Below are 17903 nucleotides of genomic sequence, written 5' to 3'. Positions count from 1 at the left end.
ATTTTACCCCCTCGCTTTAACTCTTTTGCAAGATAATTTTTTTGAATGATTGTTTTATTTATTTATTTTAAAAAATAAAATATCAGTGTTGAAAGTTTTGTTTTTTTTCCCATGTTAATATACAAAAAAAAAAAAAAATCTAATCTAAAAGAGTATTTTTAAAATGTGTTAAAATATAGGATTATGAAAATCTCATCGGATTATCCTTTAAAAAGGAATTAATAACACATAAATATCACAAGATGTTCCACAAACAGCATGAAGAAGTGCTTTATTCGAAGGTTTGGATTCCCTCACTGAAGAAAGGGAAACTAACAGACAACAGAAATATTGAACATGGACTCTGCACCTAGGTTTGTTGGGGTTTGACGAAATGAGGCGCGATCAACCTTACGATTTCGAGCATTCCGACCTTATCTTTACCGGCGAGTATTGTCTTCAGCTTCTCGTCACAGATAATCTCCTGCTTGTTCGAAGGATTCTGCAATGGCAAAAGAGAGATGATCAGATGGAGCTGCAAAATATGCTAAGTGAAGACAAAGAACTGGAGCATATATCCCGGGCTGATAAGTGTTAAGTCAATCGTTGGGAGTATAAGATACATCGATAGCAATTGTGTTTTTTTGTTCTTGTTAATGGACTGAGCATGCATACTCCAAAGGCAAATCAAATTATCGCCAACCACTTTACTTACATTCTTGATCAGAAGTAGAATCCATAATTCAACATAACAAACTATAATATCTTTGAACACGCCTTCTTCTACTTAATAAGTCAACCATAATTTCAGATCTCGATTAATTAGCTTCGTAATCCAATCTCGATTGCTCTATCTTTTTTTCGTTTGTTCTCGTTCCTTTTAAGAATAAACTCGACTTTACCAAACTTCATCGATATATTTAAACCTCAACAAATTCTACAGATCTTAAGGAGAATGGAAGATCCAAGTTGCATAAAAACTGTCTGCGCAAAACAAATTTTCTGAGGAAAAGTTCAGAGCAGAAAAGTTCTAAGAGTCCTCTGGCTGCCTTGTGGACTAGGCACATGATCATCAATCAGGAAGAGAGTCAGTGACAAGGTGGAGGGGCTATCATGGATCTGAAGAGGGCCAAGGAGCACAAGGCTAAAAACGAAGTAAGAACTACTAATCCAGCACATACACATACTACACTTAACAATTCACAAGGGGCAACTTCGATTGCTCTATCTTTTTTTTTCCCCTTTTGTTCTCATTTCTTTTAAGAATAAAGTAGACTTTACGAAACTTCATTGATATATTTAAACCTCAAATTCTATAGATGTTAAGGAGAAAGGAAGATGCAAATTGCATAAAGAATGTCTGTGCAAAACAAATTTTCTGAGGAAAAGTTTTACGAGAAAATCTATTTTCTACATTTAGTGCACTATAGCAGAAAAGTTCTAAGAGTCCTCTGGCTGCCTTGTGCGCTCTGCACATGATCAGCAATCGCAAGGAGAGTCGGTGACGAGGTGGAGGGGCTAGCATGGATCTGAAGAGGGCCAAGGAGCGAATGGCAAAACCGAAATAAGAACTACCAATCCAGCACATACTGCACTAACAATTCGCAAGGGGCAACTTCAATTGCTCTAACTATCTTTGTTTCTTTTGTTCTCATTCCTCTTAAGAATAAAGTAGACTTTACCAAACTTCATCAATATATTTAAACCTAGAATTCTATAGATCTTAAGGAGACAGGAAGATCCAAGTTGCTTAAAGGCTGTCTGTGCAAAACAAATTTTCTGAGGAATAGTTCTAGCAGAAAATCTATTTTCTACATTTAGTGCACTAGAGCAGAAAAGTTCTAAAAGTCCTCTGGCTGCCTTGTGCACTCTGCACATGATCAGCAATCAGGAGGAGAGTAGGCGACAACGTGGAGGGGTTATCATGAATTTCACAGTTTGCAAACTGGCCCTAAACCTCCAAAAACAATAAGAACTACATAATAAAATTATACAGATTCAATCACTTCACCATAGACCATCAATCGAGTAGAAATCAACTGATGACAAAATTTGTAATGTAGAACTAAAAGCACAAAGCAGGAATCACCAAAACCATAGTGATCACTTCATGGCAACAACATTTAGCATACCAGACCATAATTAGTTTTAGTAAAGACTTTAGCCACAACAGTGAGATATAACCCTAACAATCCTGGAACGATAAGATTCAAGAAAAGGAAAAAATCACAAATGCATGACTATGATTTCCCATAACCCTAGATATATTGACGAAACTATTAGCAAAGGAGAAAGCGGGGTTCGGACCTGGAGCTGGTTTGCTTTGATGTGCTCCCAGATCTTTTTGACGGCATCCACCCGTGCGATTTCTGGGACGCCGAGGAATTTGCTCATCGCTGGAGACAAAGGCAGCGGCCGATGAAAGGGCCCCTTGGGCTTCGCCGCCCCCGTGGCCACCGCCTTCGCTGATGCTTCCTTCGACCCCCCCTTGGCCGCCGCCATGAGCACCCTGCAAGTTCCTAGAACCCTAGACATGGCTATTCGCTGCTGCTGCTGCCGTCGCCCGTCGCGGTTTTAATGTGCCCGGGGTTTAAGAAAGAAAATACCACGATTAACATTTTAATCAATTTGCTATTTAATTAATGCCTCTATTAACAAAGTTAACAAATTTATTTATTCTATTATTCGCTTTGTTAAAAACATAGGCAATTAACATATATTCATGAACCAATTTAGTGTTTAATTTAATAAATATTTATTAACAATATATGTATAATGTAAATAATTTTTTTAATAGATGGTCTTCCAATGTTAAATTGATAGTTTCCGGTTCAAATTTTCTGTCCCCAAATTTCTCTATTCCCATGTTTCCTACCGATCGGACGGACCAGATTACATCTCAAGGCATCATGACATCCTTAAGATGTGTACAGTATCATCGTGATGTGCAAGACATCCTTGAGATATAATCTGATCCGTTCGATCGGTAAAGGAACACGGGGACAGAAAAAATTGAGGAAAGAAAATTTGAACTCATAGTTCCCGGGTACTTCAACCCACAACCATCTAACTCAAATTTTTTGATGAAATTCACATGATCAAATCATGACACTCACTTTAGTTTCGCTATGCCTTGACTATATGCCATGTGGCACCATGTAAACAATTTTAAACCCATAATAGATTCAACAGAGGATCAAATTGATTAGGAATAGATTTTATTCAATTCAATAAATGTTAATAGATTCAATTCCTTAACATTTATTGACAAAACTTATTAATAATTTATGGTTGTCAAATCGTACCCGTATCACAATGTTAATGTGCTAAAGAAATTAAAACCTTTCTATTATTATGCAAGCATTTTCTATCATTTATTTTCCTATGATAGCTTTCTATTTGTAATTCTCAGAAAGGATGAAATCTGTTATCTCTATGGCGCTTTTATGATTATTCCACACAATTACGAATAGTAAATCAGAAAATTATAAATGGTCACACGGTGTAATTATCAAAAGGGATGGTTAGGGGTGAGCTGAGTATCCGATCGATAAGTAAATTAATTATTTTTTCATATATATATATTTTGATCTTGTTCAGAATCTGAGTCAGACAGATTATCGAATAAGGTAGATGGAATATTGACCAAATCGTAATGTCCCGGAGGGGGTATGTTGAGATAACTTCTATGTTGACCAATTCGTCAGAAGTCCTTTGGTCAACGCTACTTGTAGTCAGTGACCGGGTCGCTCTGGTCTCTGGTATCCCGATGCTCGAGGCAGATTCAACGAGTATATAAGTAACAGACTAAGACGTATAATACTAAAATGAATGTAGTGTGAGTATGGTAATGTACCCTGACCCAGGGGGCGCCCTCGGGTGGATCGATGAGCTAGTCAGGATACTGCTCGAGTTGTCGTGACCCGGAATAGCAGATGACTCTGAGTAGGATGAAGAGCTGGATCTAATGGCACCTAGTCGAGCGCGACCTGGATCCGGAAGATGACATGCAGGTCGGGACCTCGCGCGCGCCACACCAGCCGGGATATGACATCAGCACGTAGGCCGAGATATGACATCGGCCCACAAGCCGGGATATAAGATCGGCACGCAGACCGGGATCTGAGATCGACACACAAGCCGAGATATGAGATCGGCACGTAGGCCGAAACAAAACAACGATGTGAAGGCCGAAACATAATAGCGAGATGCACTACAGCTATAGCTCAGGATACAACACACAAACTAGATCGGCACAGGGGTCGGAACACAATAGTGACACAGAATCGGAATCGGGACGAAGTCGGTGTCGTGTGGAGTGCATCAACGTGGTCATCGGTGGGCAACGAGGCAACGAGGTGGCTCACTGGAAGTGCTGCTGGCGATCAGAGGTCCCTCACCGGGGGCTGTGGAGCGGGTGCTCTTGCGGGCGCTATGGTCGGCAAAGGTTGAGAGGGAGAAAAGGAGGCGACAGCTGGTTGTGGCGCGAAGATGAGGGTCGTGGAATGTGATGACAACGCCCTCTGTGCTAGAGCGAGTTTTGGGTGGCCAGCGATCAGTCGACGATGGCAACGACACTGCAAGGCGGCGATGGCAACGACGCTGCGAGGCGTCGATGTCTCACGGATAAGAGAAGAGGAGGAAGGAAAGAGGTGACCGTCGATGATGGTGAAGGTTGGGGACGGCGATAGTGAGGGGGAAGAGAGCTGCTGCATGCGTGAGAGAAGACAGCGACAAGGTGCGTCCTGGTGGCCAGATGCAATGGTAGCCACTGGATGGGGCAGTGGCCGCCGAGGAGGAAGAGAGGAGAGGGGTGGTCCTGTCCCAGCAACTGCAGGCCTCAACGGCGAGCGGCATGCGCAAGAGCGAGGCGGCATAGGTAGCCACGAGTGGTGGTCCATGTGAGGAGGGTGGTGGCGTGCGTGAGGGAGATGACGTAGTGGCGTCGGCGTGGAGAAGGGAAGAGGTGGCCCAGAGGCGGTCATCGCCGGCGGATCTCCTCAGTGGTGGCAGCGAGAGATGAAGAAGAAGCTTTCCTCCTGGTTCGTGGTGGCGGCGGAGGAGAAAACCCAAGCAAAAAGCCCTTTTTCCTTGCGTGAACAGTGCCCTAAAAAGGGTGCTATAGTAAAATGACCAAAATGCTCCTCCCCTCTCTACTTACCACATCACAAGTCTTCCCTCCAAGTCTAGTCGAAGGAGGCACAAGTCTGACTGACTAAACCAAGCCTAACGTAAAGCGGAATCACTCCTGACTGCAGAGTCAGATCGCTAGTTGAAGGGGCGAGAGCCCACCGGGAGGTCGTTGGTCGTGAGAGCATGCTCGCTTATAACTCGCGCCGGGACGAGCGTATGGAGAGCTGACCGAGAGGTCGTTAGTTGTCAGATCATGCTCGCTTATAACTCACATTGAGGCGAGAGTCTGGAGCTCGATCGGTAGGTCGTTGGTCGTGAGAGCATGCTCACTTATAACTCGCGCTGGGGCGAGAGTCTGGAGCCCGACCGGGAGGTTGTTGGTCGCGAAAGCATGCTCACTTATAACTCGCATCAAGACGAGAGTCTGGGACACCGACTGAGAGGTCGTTGGTCATGAGAGCATGCTCACTTATAACTCGCGCATAGGCAAGAGTCTGGAGCCCAACCAGGAGGTCGTTAGTCGCGAGAGCATGCTCGCTTATAACTCGCGTTGGAGCAAAAGTTTGGAGCCCGACTGGGAGGTCATTGGTCGCGAGAGCATGCTCGCTTATAACTCACGCTGGGCTGAGAGTCTGGAGCTCGACCGGGAGGTCGTTGATTGCAAGAGCATGCTCGCTTATGACTCGCACTGGGGCGAGGGTCTGGAAAGCCGACCGAGAGGTCATTGGTGATACTCTGGTCCGAGACCAGTGCCGATATTCTTGTCCGGGACCCGTGGAGATACTCCGATCCGAGACCAGTGGCGATAACTCAACCCCAAATGATGGAGGTGAAGCCCTGAAATCCATAGAAGCAGAACCCGTAGAAATATGAGGGAGCAGAGCCTTTATCATACCTGATCACAAAGTGGTATCAACTGGCTGAGGATCTAACTTGATCCCTCAACTCTAAAATGTCCGTGAAGTCAGGGAGAGAAATAGTATCGATCCCTTGACTCTCAAATGTCCGCGGAGTTAGGGAGAGAATAATCTGAGCCCTATCTGTCAAAGGGAGTGAAGCTCATAGCAATATAAGGGAGCAGAGTCCGTAGCAATAGAAGAAAGCAGAGTACCGTGGGTGAAGGGAGTAGAGCCTGTAGATGTAAAAGGATGCAAAACCCCATAGATGGAGGGTGCAAAGCATATAGTAGTAATAGAGTGCAGTGTCTATAGCAGTAAGAGGATGCAGAGCCCTATGGTGAAAGGTACAGAGCCTATAGCAGTAAGAGGATGCAGAGCCCCATGGTGAAGGGTGCAGAGCCTATAACACACCTGATCGGGGAGCTGGGCCCCTAGTCCCGGATCGGAGAGTAAGGCTCATAGCCTGTAATCAAAGAGCGAGACCCCTAGATCCTGATCAGGAAGTTGTACTACGAGTCACTGATCGAGAAGTTGTGTCTTAGTTTTTGATCGGGGAGTTGTGCCCCTAATGTCTGATCGGGGAGCTGGGCCCCTAATATCCGATCAAAGATCTAGGGCCCTAGTTTTTGATCCAGGAATTAGGATCTTACTCTCTTATCAGGGAAATATAGTAGATCTTGTAACCGTAAAAAGGGAGCAGAGCCCGTAACATACCTGATCAAGGAGTTGTGCCAATTGGCTAAGGATCTATCTCGATCCCTCGACTCCCAAATACCCGTGGAGTCGGGAAAAAAATATAATAGAAAAATTAACCTGTCGGCCAGCTGAAGCTTCAAGTCAATCCCTCGACTCCCGAATACCCGTGGAGCTAGAGGAGAAGATAGTATATTTGTCGAAATCCTCCGGGACTGTGATAATGGCAGAGAACCGCCCGATGTCATCCATCTTCACGTTCCAGAACAGGTGGAGAAGATTCCCACAGACGGTGCCAAATTGATCTTGTCCAGAATCTGAGTCAGACGAAGGCTGACTGAGATGGTGTCGGTGTTGATGGAGAGGCGACTTGAACACACCTAGCGTATGTGCACGGGAAAGGAGGACCCCCACATGGAGCTCAAGGACAGTGGTGATAAGACTGGCAGTACTTAGGCTTTGCGCATACTCAGATAAGCATATGGAACGTTAGAGACTAGAAACCAGGGAAAAAGTCCCAGCGCAAGCCCTCCGACGCTCAAGTCAGGTACTTTTTCTCCAGAAGAATAGTGTACAAAGGAAAAAAGAACTGTAGAAGACTAGTGTGAATGTGCGCGCGTACCTGGCTAAGGGAGATGACCTCCCTTTTTATATGATGTTACGTTCCTTTAGAGCTTGCATGTTGTCAAAGAATGTCGGATGTCAGGGCCTATCAGATGAGAGAAGGTGTATGGTGGCATCCTATTGGTGAAAGGAAGTTCCATTCACAGATGATAGCAGACTATTGGAATATTCCTAACGTATGACAGTTATTCCCTGACAGGAGTTTATGATTCCCTGACATTGTTGTCGCCTAGCACTTTCTGTCCTGCCCGAGTTTAACTACGGACAGCTCGGGATGACTGTTCGGGTGTGACACTTGACTCGAGTCTTGATGAGGGGGAGGAGCTATGATGAGGGTTTCATCTTTCACGTTTGGATCGCTAAATGGCCGACCGGGAGTTACTTTATTGAAAGTATCAGACCTGGCTATGCGGGCTGAGTGGAGGAAGCCCGACCAATCGGGGCAGGTCAGACATTACTCCAGGCTACCTCTTATATCTCAGATTTGGGCCCTGATCTGTCTATACCCGACTGGGGATTATGCCGTTGATGACGTCAAGCAGTCTAACTCCTTTCCCCTCCTAAATGTTGATTACCATGTCTCTTTGACTTCTGACCGCCATGTCCCCTTGACTTTGGATTGTCTTTAACTAGCATGTCCCCTTGACTTCTGACTGCCTGACCTTATCGGGCCCCACCTTTATATATATATATAAGACTTTTCAATGAAAACATAATAGATCTAATAAAAATTAAAAAACCTTAATTTTTTTATCAAAATTTGATTGATTTAATTATTTTTTAAAATTCATAATAATCATTTAATTGAGATAATTAATATTTAAAATAAATTAATTCAATTCTATCCATTATTTTAATTGATCTGAAATTTTGATCCACTTAAGTGTTTCAAGGATGGATATGTGAGTGTTAATGTGTTGGTAGATCATTACATTTTGATGATTGGTCAGATGAATCTAGATTAGGTTTTGTTGATATTTATGACATATGTATTTAAGTGGGTAGGGACTCATTCCCACAGGATGGACATATGTTCATTATATGGGGCATTGTCACCAAGAGATCTGGAGGTTAATTCCTAACACTAAAATGTTTGTCAAGTTCCTACACTCCCTTATATAATGGTCACTATTCAAAGGTAAAGTCACCTATAATTTATCTCTCTACAAATGATTGTGGGACCAGCTGTGTGGGACGTCTGAGATCAACATATGATCTTTTGCCACCAAATGTGTAAGGACTTAGCAGAATATGCATATAATTGATAACTCAAGATTCGATGGAGAATGGAAAGTGGTATAAGAGGAGTTAGAAAGGAGAAGGAATATTGGAGACAAGATACTTGGGGCAAAAGACATAAACGAGCAAGAAGAATAACACAAAAAGAAAGTTGAAGGGCTTGATATATTTGAGGTACGAGAAGCTTGGCAGAATAGTAGTCCGGTGAAATGAAAAGGATGCATGGGGAGTGAGAAGGGCTCGGTATATTTAAGGGACGAGAAGTTAAAAGAAAGTCTCCATAAGATAAGCTAATGAGTTGAGTGAATTTTACTTAGAATGATAGTAGACTCTCAACGTAGGCGGACACCAGCAAAGTCAACTTGAGTAAAAGTTTCGGATGGTCGACACTGAGTTTCAAGTGACTAGAACTCTTGGCAATCAAATATGATCTAGTTGATCATTGCACAGTAATCTCCACTTATCTATTGAGTGGGTGGCTTCACCTTGATAGCATTGCAAACAGAAAGTGCGAACTTCCTCCTGGTTCGGTCGATATAGAACAACTCTCCATAAAGGCTGACAGGAAGTTCATGTACCTGCATTAAGCACAAAAGACATTTGGAACTTGTGAAGATATCACACATTTGAAGGGATGAAACACCTAAAAACAAATGCAGCTATACTTAATTACCATTTTACAGCAACTTAGCTTAAATTATCACTTCGGACTATGGCTCTGATGGCGGGGAATGCTGACATTAACAGGTATATAAACTAACAAATGCTGACATTAACAGTCATCTTCTTAGATTCACTTCGGACTTCCTAGACCACGCGGAAGTCAGTGTTATTTAAATCAATAGAATACATTTCACGATGACGACAACGTCGGAGACTATTTACAGAGGCGACGAAGTCTTCGACTATGACTCGCTCTACTAAACCGGTAGAAGAAGACTATTTTATTATTCACCGTATTATTTTATTGTTAAAAACCTAAGCAATTAATATTATATTCATGAATAAATTTGGTGTTTAATTTAACGGCAATTGCCCAAAAGCGCACCTAACATTATATGCAAAAACAAAGTAATTCAAACTCTAAGATGTAAGAACTACTAATCCAGTGTACACATACTACACTAACAATTCACAAGAGACAACTTCGATTGCTCTATCTTTTTTTTCTTTTGTTCTCATTCCTTTTAAGGATAAAGTAGACTTTAACAAACATCATCGATATTTTTAAACCTCAAATTCTATAGATCTTAAGGATAAAGGAAGATCCATGTTGCATAAAGACTGTCTGTGCAAAACAAATTTAATAAGAAAAAGTTCTACGAGAAAATCTGCATTTAGTGCACTAGAGCAGACAAGTTCTAAAAGTCCTCTGGCTGCCTTGTGCACTCTGCACACGATCAGCAATCGAGAGGAGAGTAGACAACGAGGTGGAGGGGCTATCATGGAAGTCATTTTCCCCGTTACACTCCCATTTTCCATCGTGCCAAGAGAATTTCACCGTTAGCAAACTGGCCTTAAACTTCTAAATCAGTAAGAACTAGATAATAACTTAGGATTAAGTCCATATGAGTGGAATAAATCCAATTGAGTTTATATGGATGGACTTAATCTCCATAAGATAGACTTACAATTAAGACACACATAATTAATTATCATTAAAGTAACTAAACTCAATTAAGTGATATAATTTTTTATGTATATAAAGATAGTTTGGATTAAATGGATATGGATTTAATGTGTAGATCCAATAACCTGGTTCATTGACATTGATGAGCTGTTAACGAGAGATGGACTTTTATAGTGGATAGTCCTCATAGATTGTGCCAGGTATATAATGGAAGAGATTGATTCAATTAGGGCATATTGAACCTAGATCTCTTCCTCTTGCTTCTTCTCCCCCATTGAGAAGGAGTGTGGTGTTTGTCGACTGAATCTTATGGAAAACATCCGCAGCATTCGCCAAATCTCTGGTGACAAGTAAGAAGCAATAGCTTTGCGATGAATTCAGTTCAGCTTGTGCTAGCTATTGTTTTAGTTTTCTATTGTGCTTTAAGAAATATATTGATAATAACTAGATCTTGTTGTAGACGTATCCTTTAATTCATTCATGATGTATTGTTACTCTAACAATTGGTATCAGAGCTTAGGATTAGCTTATCATTAGTTTTTAAGGCCTAAGGATTATTTTTTTAACATTTTGGCACATATACATCAACTTTTACGTTTGATTCCATATAGATGAGTGAAATTGATATATATTCATTGAATGTAGTATTAATAGATTAGAATTTAACCTATGAATTGAGTTTTTCGCATTATCCATGAAGAACATGATTGCGGCTTGATTTTAGGGCTGAAAATCGTGTTTAGAAATCAGATTCATCTTATATATCAATCGATTGGGAAGTTTCTCAATTGATTGAGAGTCGCAAATAGAGTCTTCCTAAATTGATTAGCCAATTGATTAGTGTTTACCAATCGATTGACGTAAGGCTTAATCGATTGGGATGCTCAAGTTTACGAACAAAGGGGTCTAGAATTTAACAACTGATCGATTGGTGCTTACTAATTGATCAACATGAGAAGTCAATCGATTGAGATTGCCTGATCGCGATAAAAGTCCAACAGAAGACTTCTGAATTGATCAGTCAATCGATTGAAGGTTGTAAAGAAGTCAATAGAGAGCTTCTAAATTGATTGGCTAATCAATTAGGATTCACCAATCGATCGACTAATCGATTGAAGTTCATAAGGAAATCAACAGATAGCTTCTAAATCGATTAGCTAATCAATTGGCGTTCGTTGGGTTGTTCACAGAAGGTTACTAAATCGATTAACTAATCAATTGACATTCGTCAATTGATCAGTTGATCGATTGAGATGGATGAACGAGCGAATAGGGGCCTTCTGGATCGATTAGCAGATCGATTCATGTGTGTTCAATCGATTGACACACTTGTGAATTGATTCACATCCATTCTTGATCGATTAATAAGAGTGTCAATCGATTGATATCTAACACCAATCGCTTGATAACAGAATTTAACTCAGTTTTCAGCAATTTTTTCTTGGATTCTTTTTCGCTCTTGCTACTTAGTCAAACCTATACTATTGTCAAAGTGAGAACTATTGGGGAAGTTAGGAGTATTAGGGTAGAGGGATGTATGTCCATGCTAAGGGTGATTGGCTCAAAGGAAAATCATTCTTATGACAGATATATGTTTAAGGAAGCCCATAAATTAAGTTAAACTTATTAATCATGCACATGGCGTATCGACCCAAAGGAAGGGGCACTATGTGGCCAATTAAAAGTATTGTGAATAATGCTAGAAAATATAAGCTAACTAAGGAAGTTTATGAATAGAGTAGCATGCGCATAATGCGTCAACCCAAAAGAAGGTGAGTTATATAGCAAATAAAGATGATCATGAGTTATTTAGAGATTACCAATGGCAAGTTATAATTTAATCCAAAGACTTAATATAATGATTGCACTAGGAATCTCTATTAATGCCTATATAGTTGCATGTTTTGTTTATTGCATTTTGTTATTGCACAACTACAAATATACATACCTTGTTTGTTAAATTGAGCTATGTTCTTTACTTTTGTTTATGTAGTACTCTCAATGTCTATTTATTTAAACAACATTATCCCTGTGCTTACTAGCACAAACTTTGGACAATGGAAAGAGCATATTATAGTCTTATTAGGCTGCATATATCTAGACTTTACATTTAGGCATGATCACCCTGTACCTTTAACTGAAGATTCCACTATAGATCGAAAGGTGACCTTTAACAAGTGGAAGCGATCAAACCACATGAATATGATGATCACAAAAATGTCAATTCAGGAATCACTTAAGGAGTCGATAACTGAGAAGGAGGATACTATTGGACCATTGGTGACCGGCTAGAGGGGGGTGAATAGCCCTAACAAATAAAAAGAATCTTTCTCAAATTTACAACTTAATATTAATCTAACACTTGCATAAATAAAATAAATGATTGAAAGAAAAGAGGCATGAAAGGGTTACTTGGTTACAACCGGGGAGGTTGTTAATCCAAGGAAGTTGGAGTTCAGTAAATAATCTCTTTCAGGTGGAGAAGCCTCTTACAGCAGTTGAAGTACCCAATTACAGAACAAAACAAAACGAGAATGAATCACAAGTGTTGTGCTGAACTTATTGGATAAGGGTTGTATTTATAGCCTTGGTTGGGGCGCATGGAATGGGATAGAATTCTATCCCCGATGCAATGGTTAAACGCCACGTCGATTTGGGTAAAGTTTGGATTCTGGGCGCTCAGATGGTCCGGGCGCCCCGACCAGGTCTGGGCATCCCGACTTGGTCCGAGCGCCCGGACCAAGAAATTCAACACAGTTGACTTTTTTCATTCGGATCTTCCGCTTTGGTTCTGCTCGCCTCGGTCTGGGTCTTCCGCTCTAGCTCCACTCGCTTGGGTGATTTCGGCCATCCGAAGTAGGGATCACCCGAACCCAACTTCCAACCTTCTCGAGCAACCTTCCGCTCTAACTTCTCATCCCTCGGAAACACCATGCACCTCCTTCTCGTTTGCCCGTGTACTCTTCAACAGCACCTCGTCTCTCAAACGCACTGAGTCTGTCGGGTCTCTCCCGTGTCGTCCTTCTCGCTGGCTGCGTCTTTTGCTCGACTTTCTGTGCTCCTAAGTGTTGGAGCAATCTATTTGCCCTAGGTTTTGATATTTGGGTAAAGGTTTAAGTTAGGTTTATTGTTATATTTGATATGCATTATGAGTGTGTAGGATACAGGTACAACAAGGAAAGTCCAAGTGTGATCTTGGCAAAGGAGGAAAAGCCCAAGGATGAGTCTTGGCGGTGTAAGTCCAAGTATATAGTTTTGGCAACATAAGTCCAAGTGTGACTTGGCAATGGATGAAGTCCCGGAGATGAGGAGCATGTTGGGAAAGGAAGACCTGACAATAAGGACAAGGCCGAAGGAAGCTCCAAAAGGCATGTCGTGAAGGATGAGGAGGCATCCGAGGGACGCGAGGCTGATGAAGGAGGTTAGAAGGCTAGGTCTAGGTTGGTCAGGCGAGGACGAGTGCTGAGTGATTGTACTCAAGGCAAAATCCTATGTTTTAGGATTTACTGTAGCAGTACTATAGCGACACTGTAGAAATACTGTAGTGGCAATGTAGTAGTACTGTTGTGGCACTATAACAGTCGACTGGTTACTGTAACAGTCAATTGGTACACTGTAGCAGTGGACTGGTAGCCGACCATTGGGTAACGGTCGGCTTCACTTAAAGGACCAGTCGACTGGTGCATACACCAGTCGACTGGTGGCGAGAAAACACTTGGTGTTTTCCTCCCGAGCTCTATTCAATAGAGTTGGGGGTGCTTGGGCAAAGTTGACGAAATAGACTTGGTTAAAGCCTATTAGAGTCTCCCAAGCCCTCGTGTGATCGGCGTGCTTGTATTCAAGTGTTTGTGACGAGGTTTCTTCACCGACAAGGAGCTTGAGCTAGCCGGAGGTTTTTCGAGGAGTTGTCCACCGATGGATCGGGATTGTCCAACTTATGGAGAACCGTGGAGTAGGAGTAAGTGATCTCCAAACCACGTTACATAAACATGTTATAGGTTTGATTGTCTTGGTTATTAACTTTAGGTTTAGCATTCTATTTGTTAGATTTGTTTTTGTATTTTCGCTGTGCACTAACATTATAGGAAGCGATCGATTTGGGTGAGATGCTATTCATCCTCCTCTAGTGGACGTCAAGGTCCCAACACTAAGTTCCTACATACTTAAACACAAGGTTAAACCTAATAGGACCTAACATAACTTGTTTGATCACATCAAAACTGTTGGTACCCCAAGGTAGTTTTGATGTGATCAACAAGTTAGGTCATATTGTGTTTAATCTTATGTCTAAGTGTGCAAGAATTTAGGAGCATAGGATATTGAGTAAAAGATGCAGCTAACAAGAAGGACATCACGGGAGAGAGCCGATAGGCTCAATGCGTCTGAGGGATGAGGTGCTGCGGAAAAGTACGTGGGCGGACGAGAAAGAGGTGCGGATGTTTTTGAGGGACGATAAGCCAGGAGCTGAAGCTTGCTCGAGAAGGCCAAAACTTGGGTTTGAGTGAGCCCTATTCTGGATGGCCGAGATCACCCAAGCAAGAGGAACTGGAGCAGAAGACCCGGACTGAGGTGAGCAAAATCAAAGCGGAAGGCCCGGACTCCGAGCGCCCGGAACCCTTCCGGGCACCCGGAATTGAATTCTATATATCCAGATCACATTTGACCATGATCCATTGCGAAGGGAATAAAATTTTATCCTCTCTAGGTGCCTGGAAACCTTCCAGGCACCCCAAGAAAGGCTATATAAGCAGCCTTGCTCCCAAAGCTAAAAAAACAACGAGAAAAAGAGAACTAACACTTGTACGCACTTCATTTTCTGTTTAGCTTTCTATTTCTGAGCGTTCACTGCTATAAAGAGGCTTCCCCACCTGAAGGAGAATTGTTAGTGCACTTTTTCATCTTGGATTAATAACCTCCCTGATTGTAACTAAGTAAATCCATTGAGTCTCTATCTTTAAGTTTCTTTATTATTTTTACATGCAAGTGTTCTTTTAATCAAGTTATTTATCCGAAAAAGGTTGTTTTATTTGATTTGTGCAGGGGCTATTCACCCCCCCTCTAGTCGGTTGCCAAGGGTACCTAACAAGTGGTATTAGAGCCAGGACGCTTCAAGAGGACTAACCGTCGATCGAAGCACCGAATCAATGGCCGGACCGAGCATATACCCACCGAAGTTTGAGGGGGAGTTCGCGAGCTGGAAAAAGAGAATGCAAGTATTCTTTAAAACCGATTTTGAATTGCTTTTAACAATGAAATTTGATTTTCTAGCACCCGAAGGTAAGGAAGAATACTAGTGGACGAAGAAGGAGCAGGCCAACTACGTGACAAACGACAAAGCAGAGTTTCATTTGCTGAGCGTCCTACCGCCACAAGAAGTCAACCAGATAAGTGCCTACAACTCAGTAAAGGAGCTTTGGAAGAAGTTTCTTGAGTTACATGAAGGGACGTCCGAAGCCAAGCTCGCGAGACAGGACTTACTTTGCAACCAACTCACTAACCTTCGATTTGAAGAAGACGAAGCCATTGTACACCTTCACTCAAGGATTAAGGAGCTCATCACCGGACTTTCGAATCTCGGAGAAAAAGTAAGCAACTGAGATTCACTAAGGTACGCTCTTAATACATTCCCTAGAAATACGAAATGGGCATCCTTAGTAGATGTCTACTATATCTCTAAGGATTTAGAATCTGTTACCTTAGAAGAGTCATTTTCAACTTTTGAACTTCATGAATCGAGATGTACAGATTCAAAGAAGGAGCCGAAGCACAATATTGCCCTCAAGATGAAGATGGATGAACTAGATTTAGAATCTTCTTTCGACGACGAGGAAACGTCGATGATGGTGTTAGAGTGTATATTAAAAGTCTAGCTTTTTGTATAAACATTTAAGAATCACATTGGTCAAATTATCTACATTTACTGCTAAGTGTAGTTGTTCAATTAAGTTATATTGTAGATAACATGGTGTGTGGTGTCACACATAGAAGATCATGTTATCAGTTCTTTGTAAATTATAAACAGTAGCTCACGACTAAGATGGAAAGGAACAAACCATTGGAATAGTCGTAGTGTAATTCGGTATTAGTTTATCTTGACTAATAAGTTACACTAAGTACACTTCAAGTGTATTGAGTAGGACCATTTAAGGTAAGTTCTTTTTATACTGATTTAATAAAAGAACAAGACCTTAGTTATTATGGAAGTGTGTGCTCTTAATCCTAATATAATAACAAGCACATATATTTAGTATTTATTTTTTTTTGACTTATCAATGGGTGAGATTTAGCTCGATAAATCAATAAGCCCGATAAGTTGGGAAATGATATTACTTATAGTGTGTGTTGATTATAGAAGGAAACTGTGTCCTAGTAATCTAGGTTGAGAATGTCCTCAAGAGGAGCTAATAAGGATTGTCATGTTAAACCCTGCAGGTGGACTTAGTCCGACATGACGATGAGGTTGAGTGGTACTACTCTTGGACTAAGATATTAATTAAGTGAGTTGTCAGTAACTCATTTAATTAGTGGACATTCGACATCTTAAACACAGGGAGACTAACACACTCATAATAAGAAGGAGCCCAAAACGTAATTTGGGATTGGTGCGGTAGTTCAATAATAATTCTTTAGTGGTATTAATTATTATTGATGAAATTTAGTTGAGTGTTCGGGGCGAACATGAGAAGCTTAATTTCATCGGGAGACCAAAACCAATTCCTCCTCTCGGTCCCTATCGTAGCCTCTTGAATATAGAGATTTATATCCACCCATACTCACCTTCTTACCCACCTTAAGGTGGTCGGCCAAGCCTAGCTTGGAGCCCAAGCTAGGGCTGGCCAAACCAAGGTGTGAGGTGGCCGACCCTAGCTTGAGTCCAAGCTTGGTGTGACCGGCCATAATTAATTAAAAGGATTTTTTTTTAATTTTCTTATGTGGATTCCATGGTTTTAAAAGAAAGTTTAAAATTTAAATCTTTCCTTTTATAGCTTTCTACAAAGGATTAAGAAAAGATTTGATATCTTTCCTTATTTGTAGATTGATAGGAAGATTTTAATTTTGATAAAACTTTCCCTTTTTGTAACTATGTTCATGATTTTAAAAGAGAGTTTTAAAATTAAATATTTCCTTTTATAAGTTTCTACAAAAGATTAAGAAAAGATTTGATATCTTTCCTTATTTGTAGATTGAAAGGAGATTTTAATTTTAGAGAAAACTTTCCTTTTTGGAAATCATCCACATGTTTAAAAGAAAGATTTTAATTTCCTTTTATAACCAACCATGAAGGTAAAAAATTATTAGAGAAATTTTTTAATAAATTTTCGGAAACAAATTAGGAAGTTTTAATTCTTGTGTGAATTAAACTTTCCTTGATTGAAGCTAATAGGTGGCCGGCCATGTTAATAATGAAAAGGAAATTATTTTTTTTAATTAAATAAATTTTCCTTTTCATGCAAAGGAATTAAGGAAGTTTTTATTTAAATTTCCTTATTTGCCAAGACCAAGGATTATAAAAGAGGGGGTAGAGGTACCTTCAAGGGTAACGACTCTATTCTATTTTTCCTCTCTTTTCCTCCTTGGTGGTGGCCAGCCCTATTGCTTTTCCCTCTTCCTTTTCTTTCTTCTTCATTGGCCGAACCTCATCATCTCTTAGAGCTTGAAGGTGGCCGGATTCTAGCTTGGAGAAGAAGGAGAGATAGGAAGCATCC

General features: G+C 41.1%; 1 protein-coding gene across 1 annotated transcript; it reads right to left on the bottom strand.

The window, feature by feature from the left end:
* Positions 1 to 181: 181 nt before the first annotated feature.
* LOC122033383 (upstream activation factor subunit UAF30-like) lies at positions 182 to 2583 on the bottom strand. The gene is made up of 2 exons (XM_042592386.1): positions 2287 to 2583; positions 182 to 481 (listed from the first exon to the last, which is right to left on the bottom strand). Exons 1-2 carry the CDS (start codon positions 2512 to 2514, stop codon positions 350 to 352), a joined length of 360 nt encoding a protein of 119 aa, XP_042448320.1. The 5' UTR covers positions 2515 to 2583; the 3' UTR covers positions 182 to 349.
* Positions 2584 to 17903: the final 15320 nt, after the last annotated feature.

Source organism: Zingiber officinale, chromosome 11B (genome assembly GCF_018446385.1).
Source record: "Zingiber officinale cultivar Zhangliang chromosome 11B, Zo_v1.1, whole genome shotgun sequence".
NCBI classification, from domain to species: domain Eukaryota; kingdom Viridiplantae; phylum Streptophyta; class Magnoliopsida; order Zingiberales; family Zingiberaceae; genus Zingiber; species Zingiber officinale.
This window is presented reverse-complemented; position numbering and strand designations above follow the sequence as displayed.

What these genes read in the sequence shown, in the direction of transcription:
- LOC122033383 (XM_042592386.1), bottom strand. Translation starts at nt 2,514, where the DNA reads ATGTCTAGGGTTCTAGGAACTTGCAGGGTGCTCATGGCGGCGGCCAAG. An exon ending in TCAAAGCAAACCAGCTCCAG is followed by an intron (nt 482 to 2,286) that starts GTCCGAACCCCG and finishes TTGCCATTGCAG; the next exon opens with AATCCTTCGAACAAGCAGGA.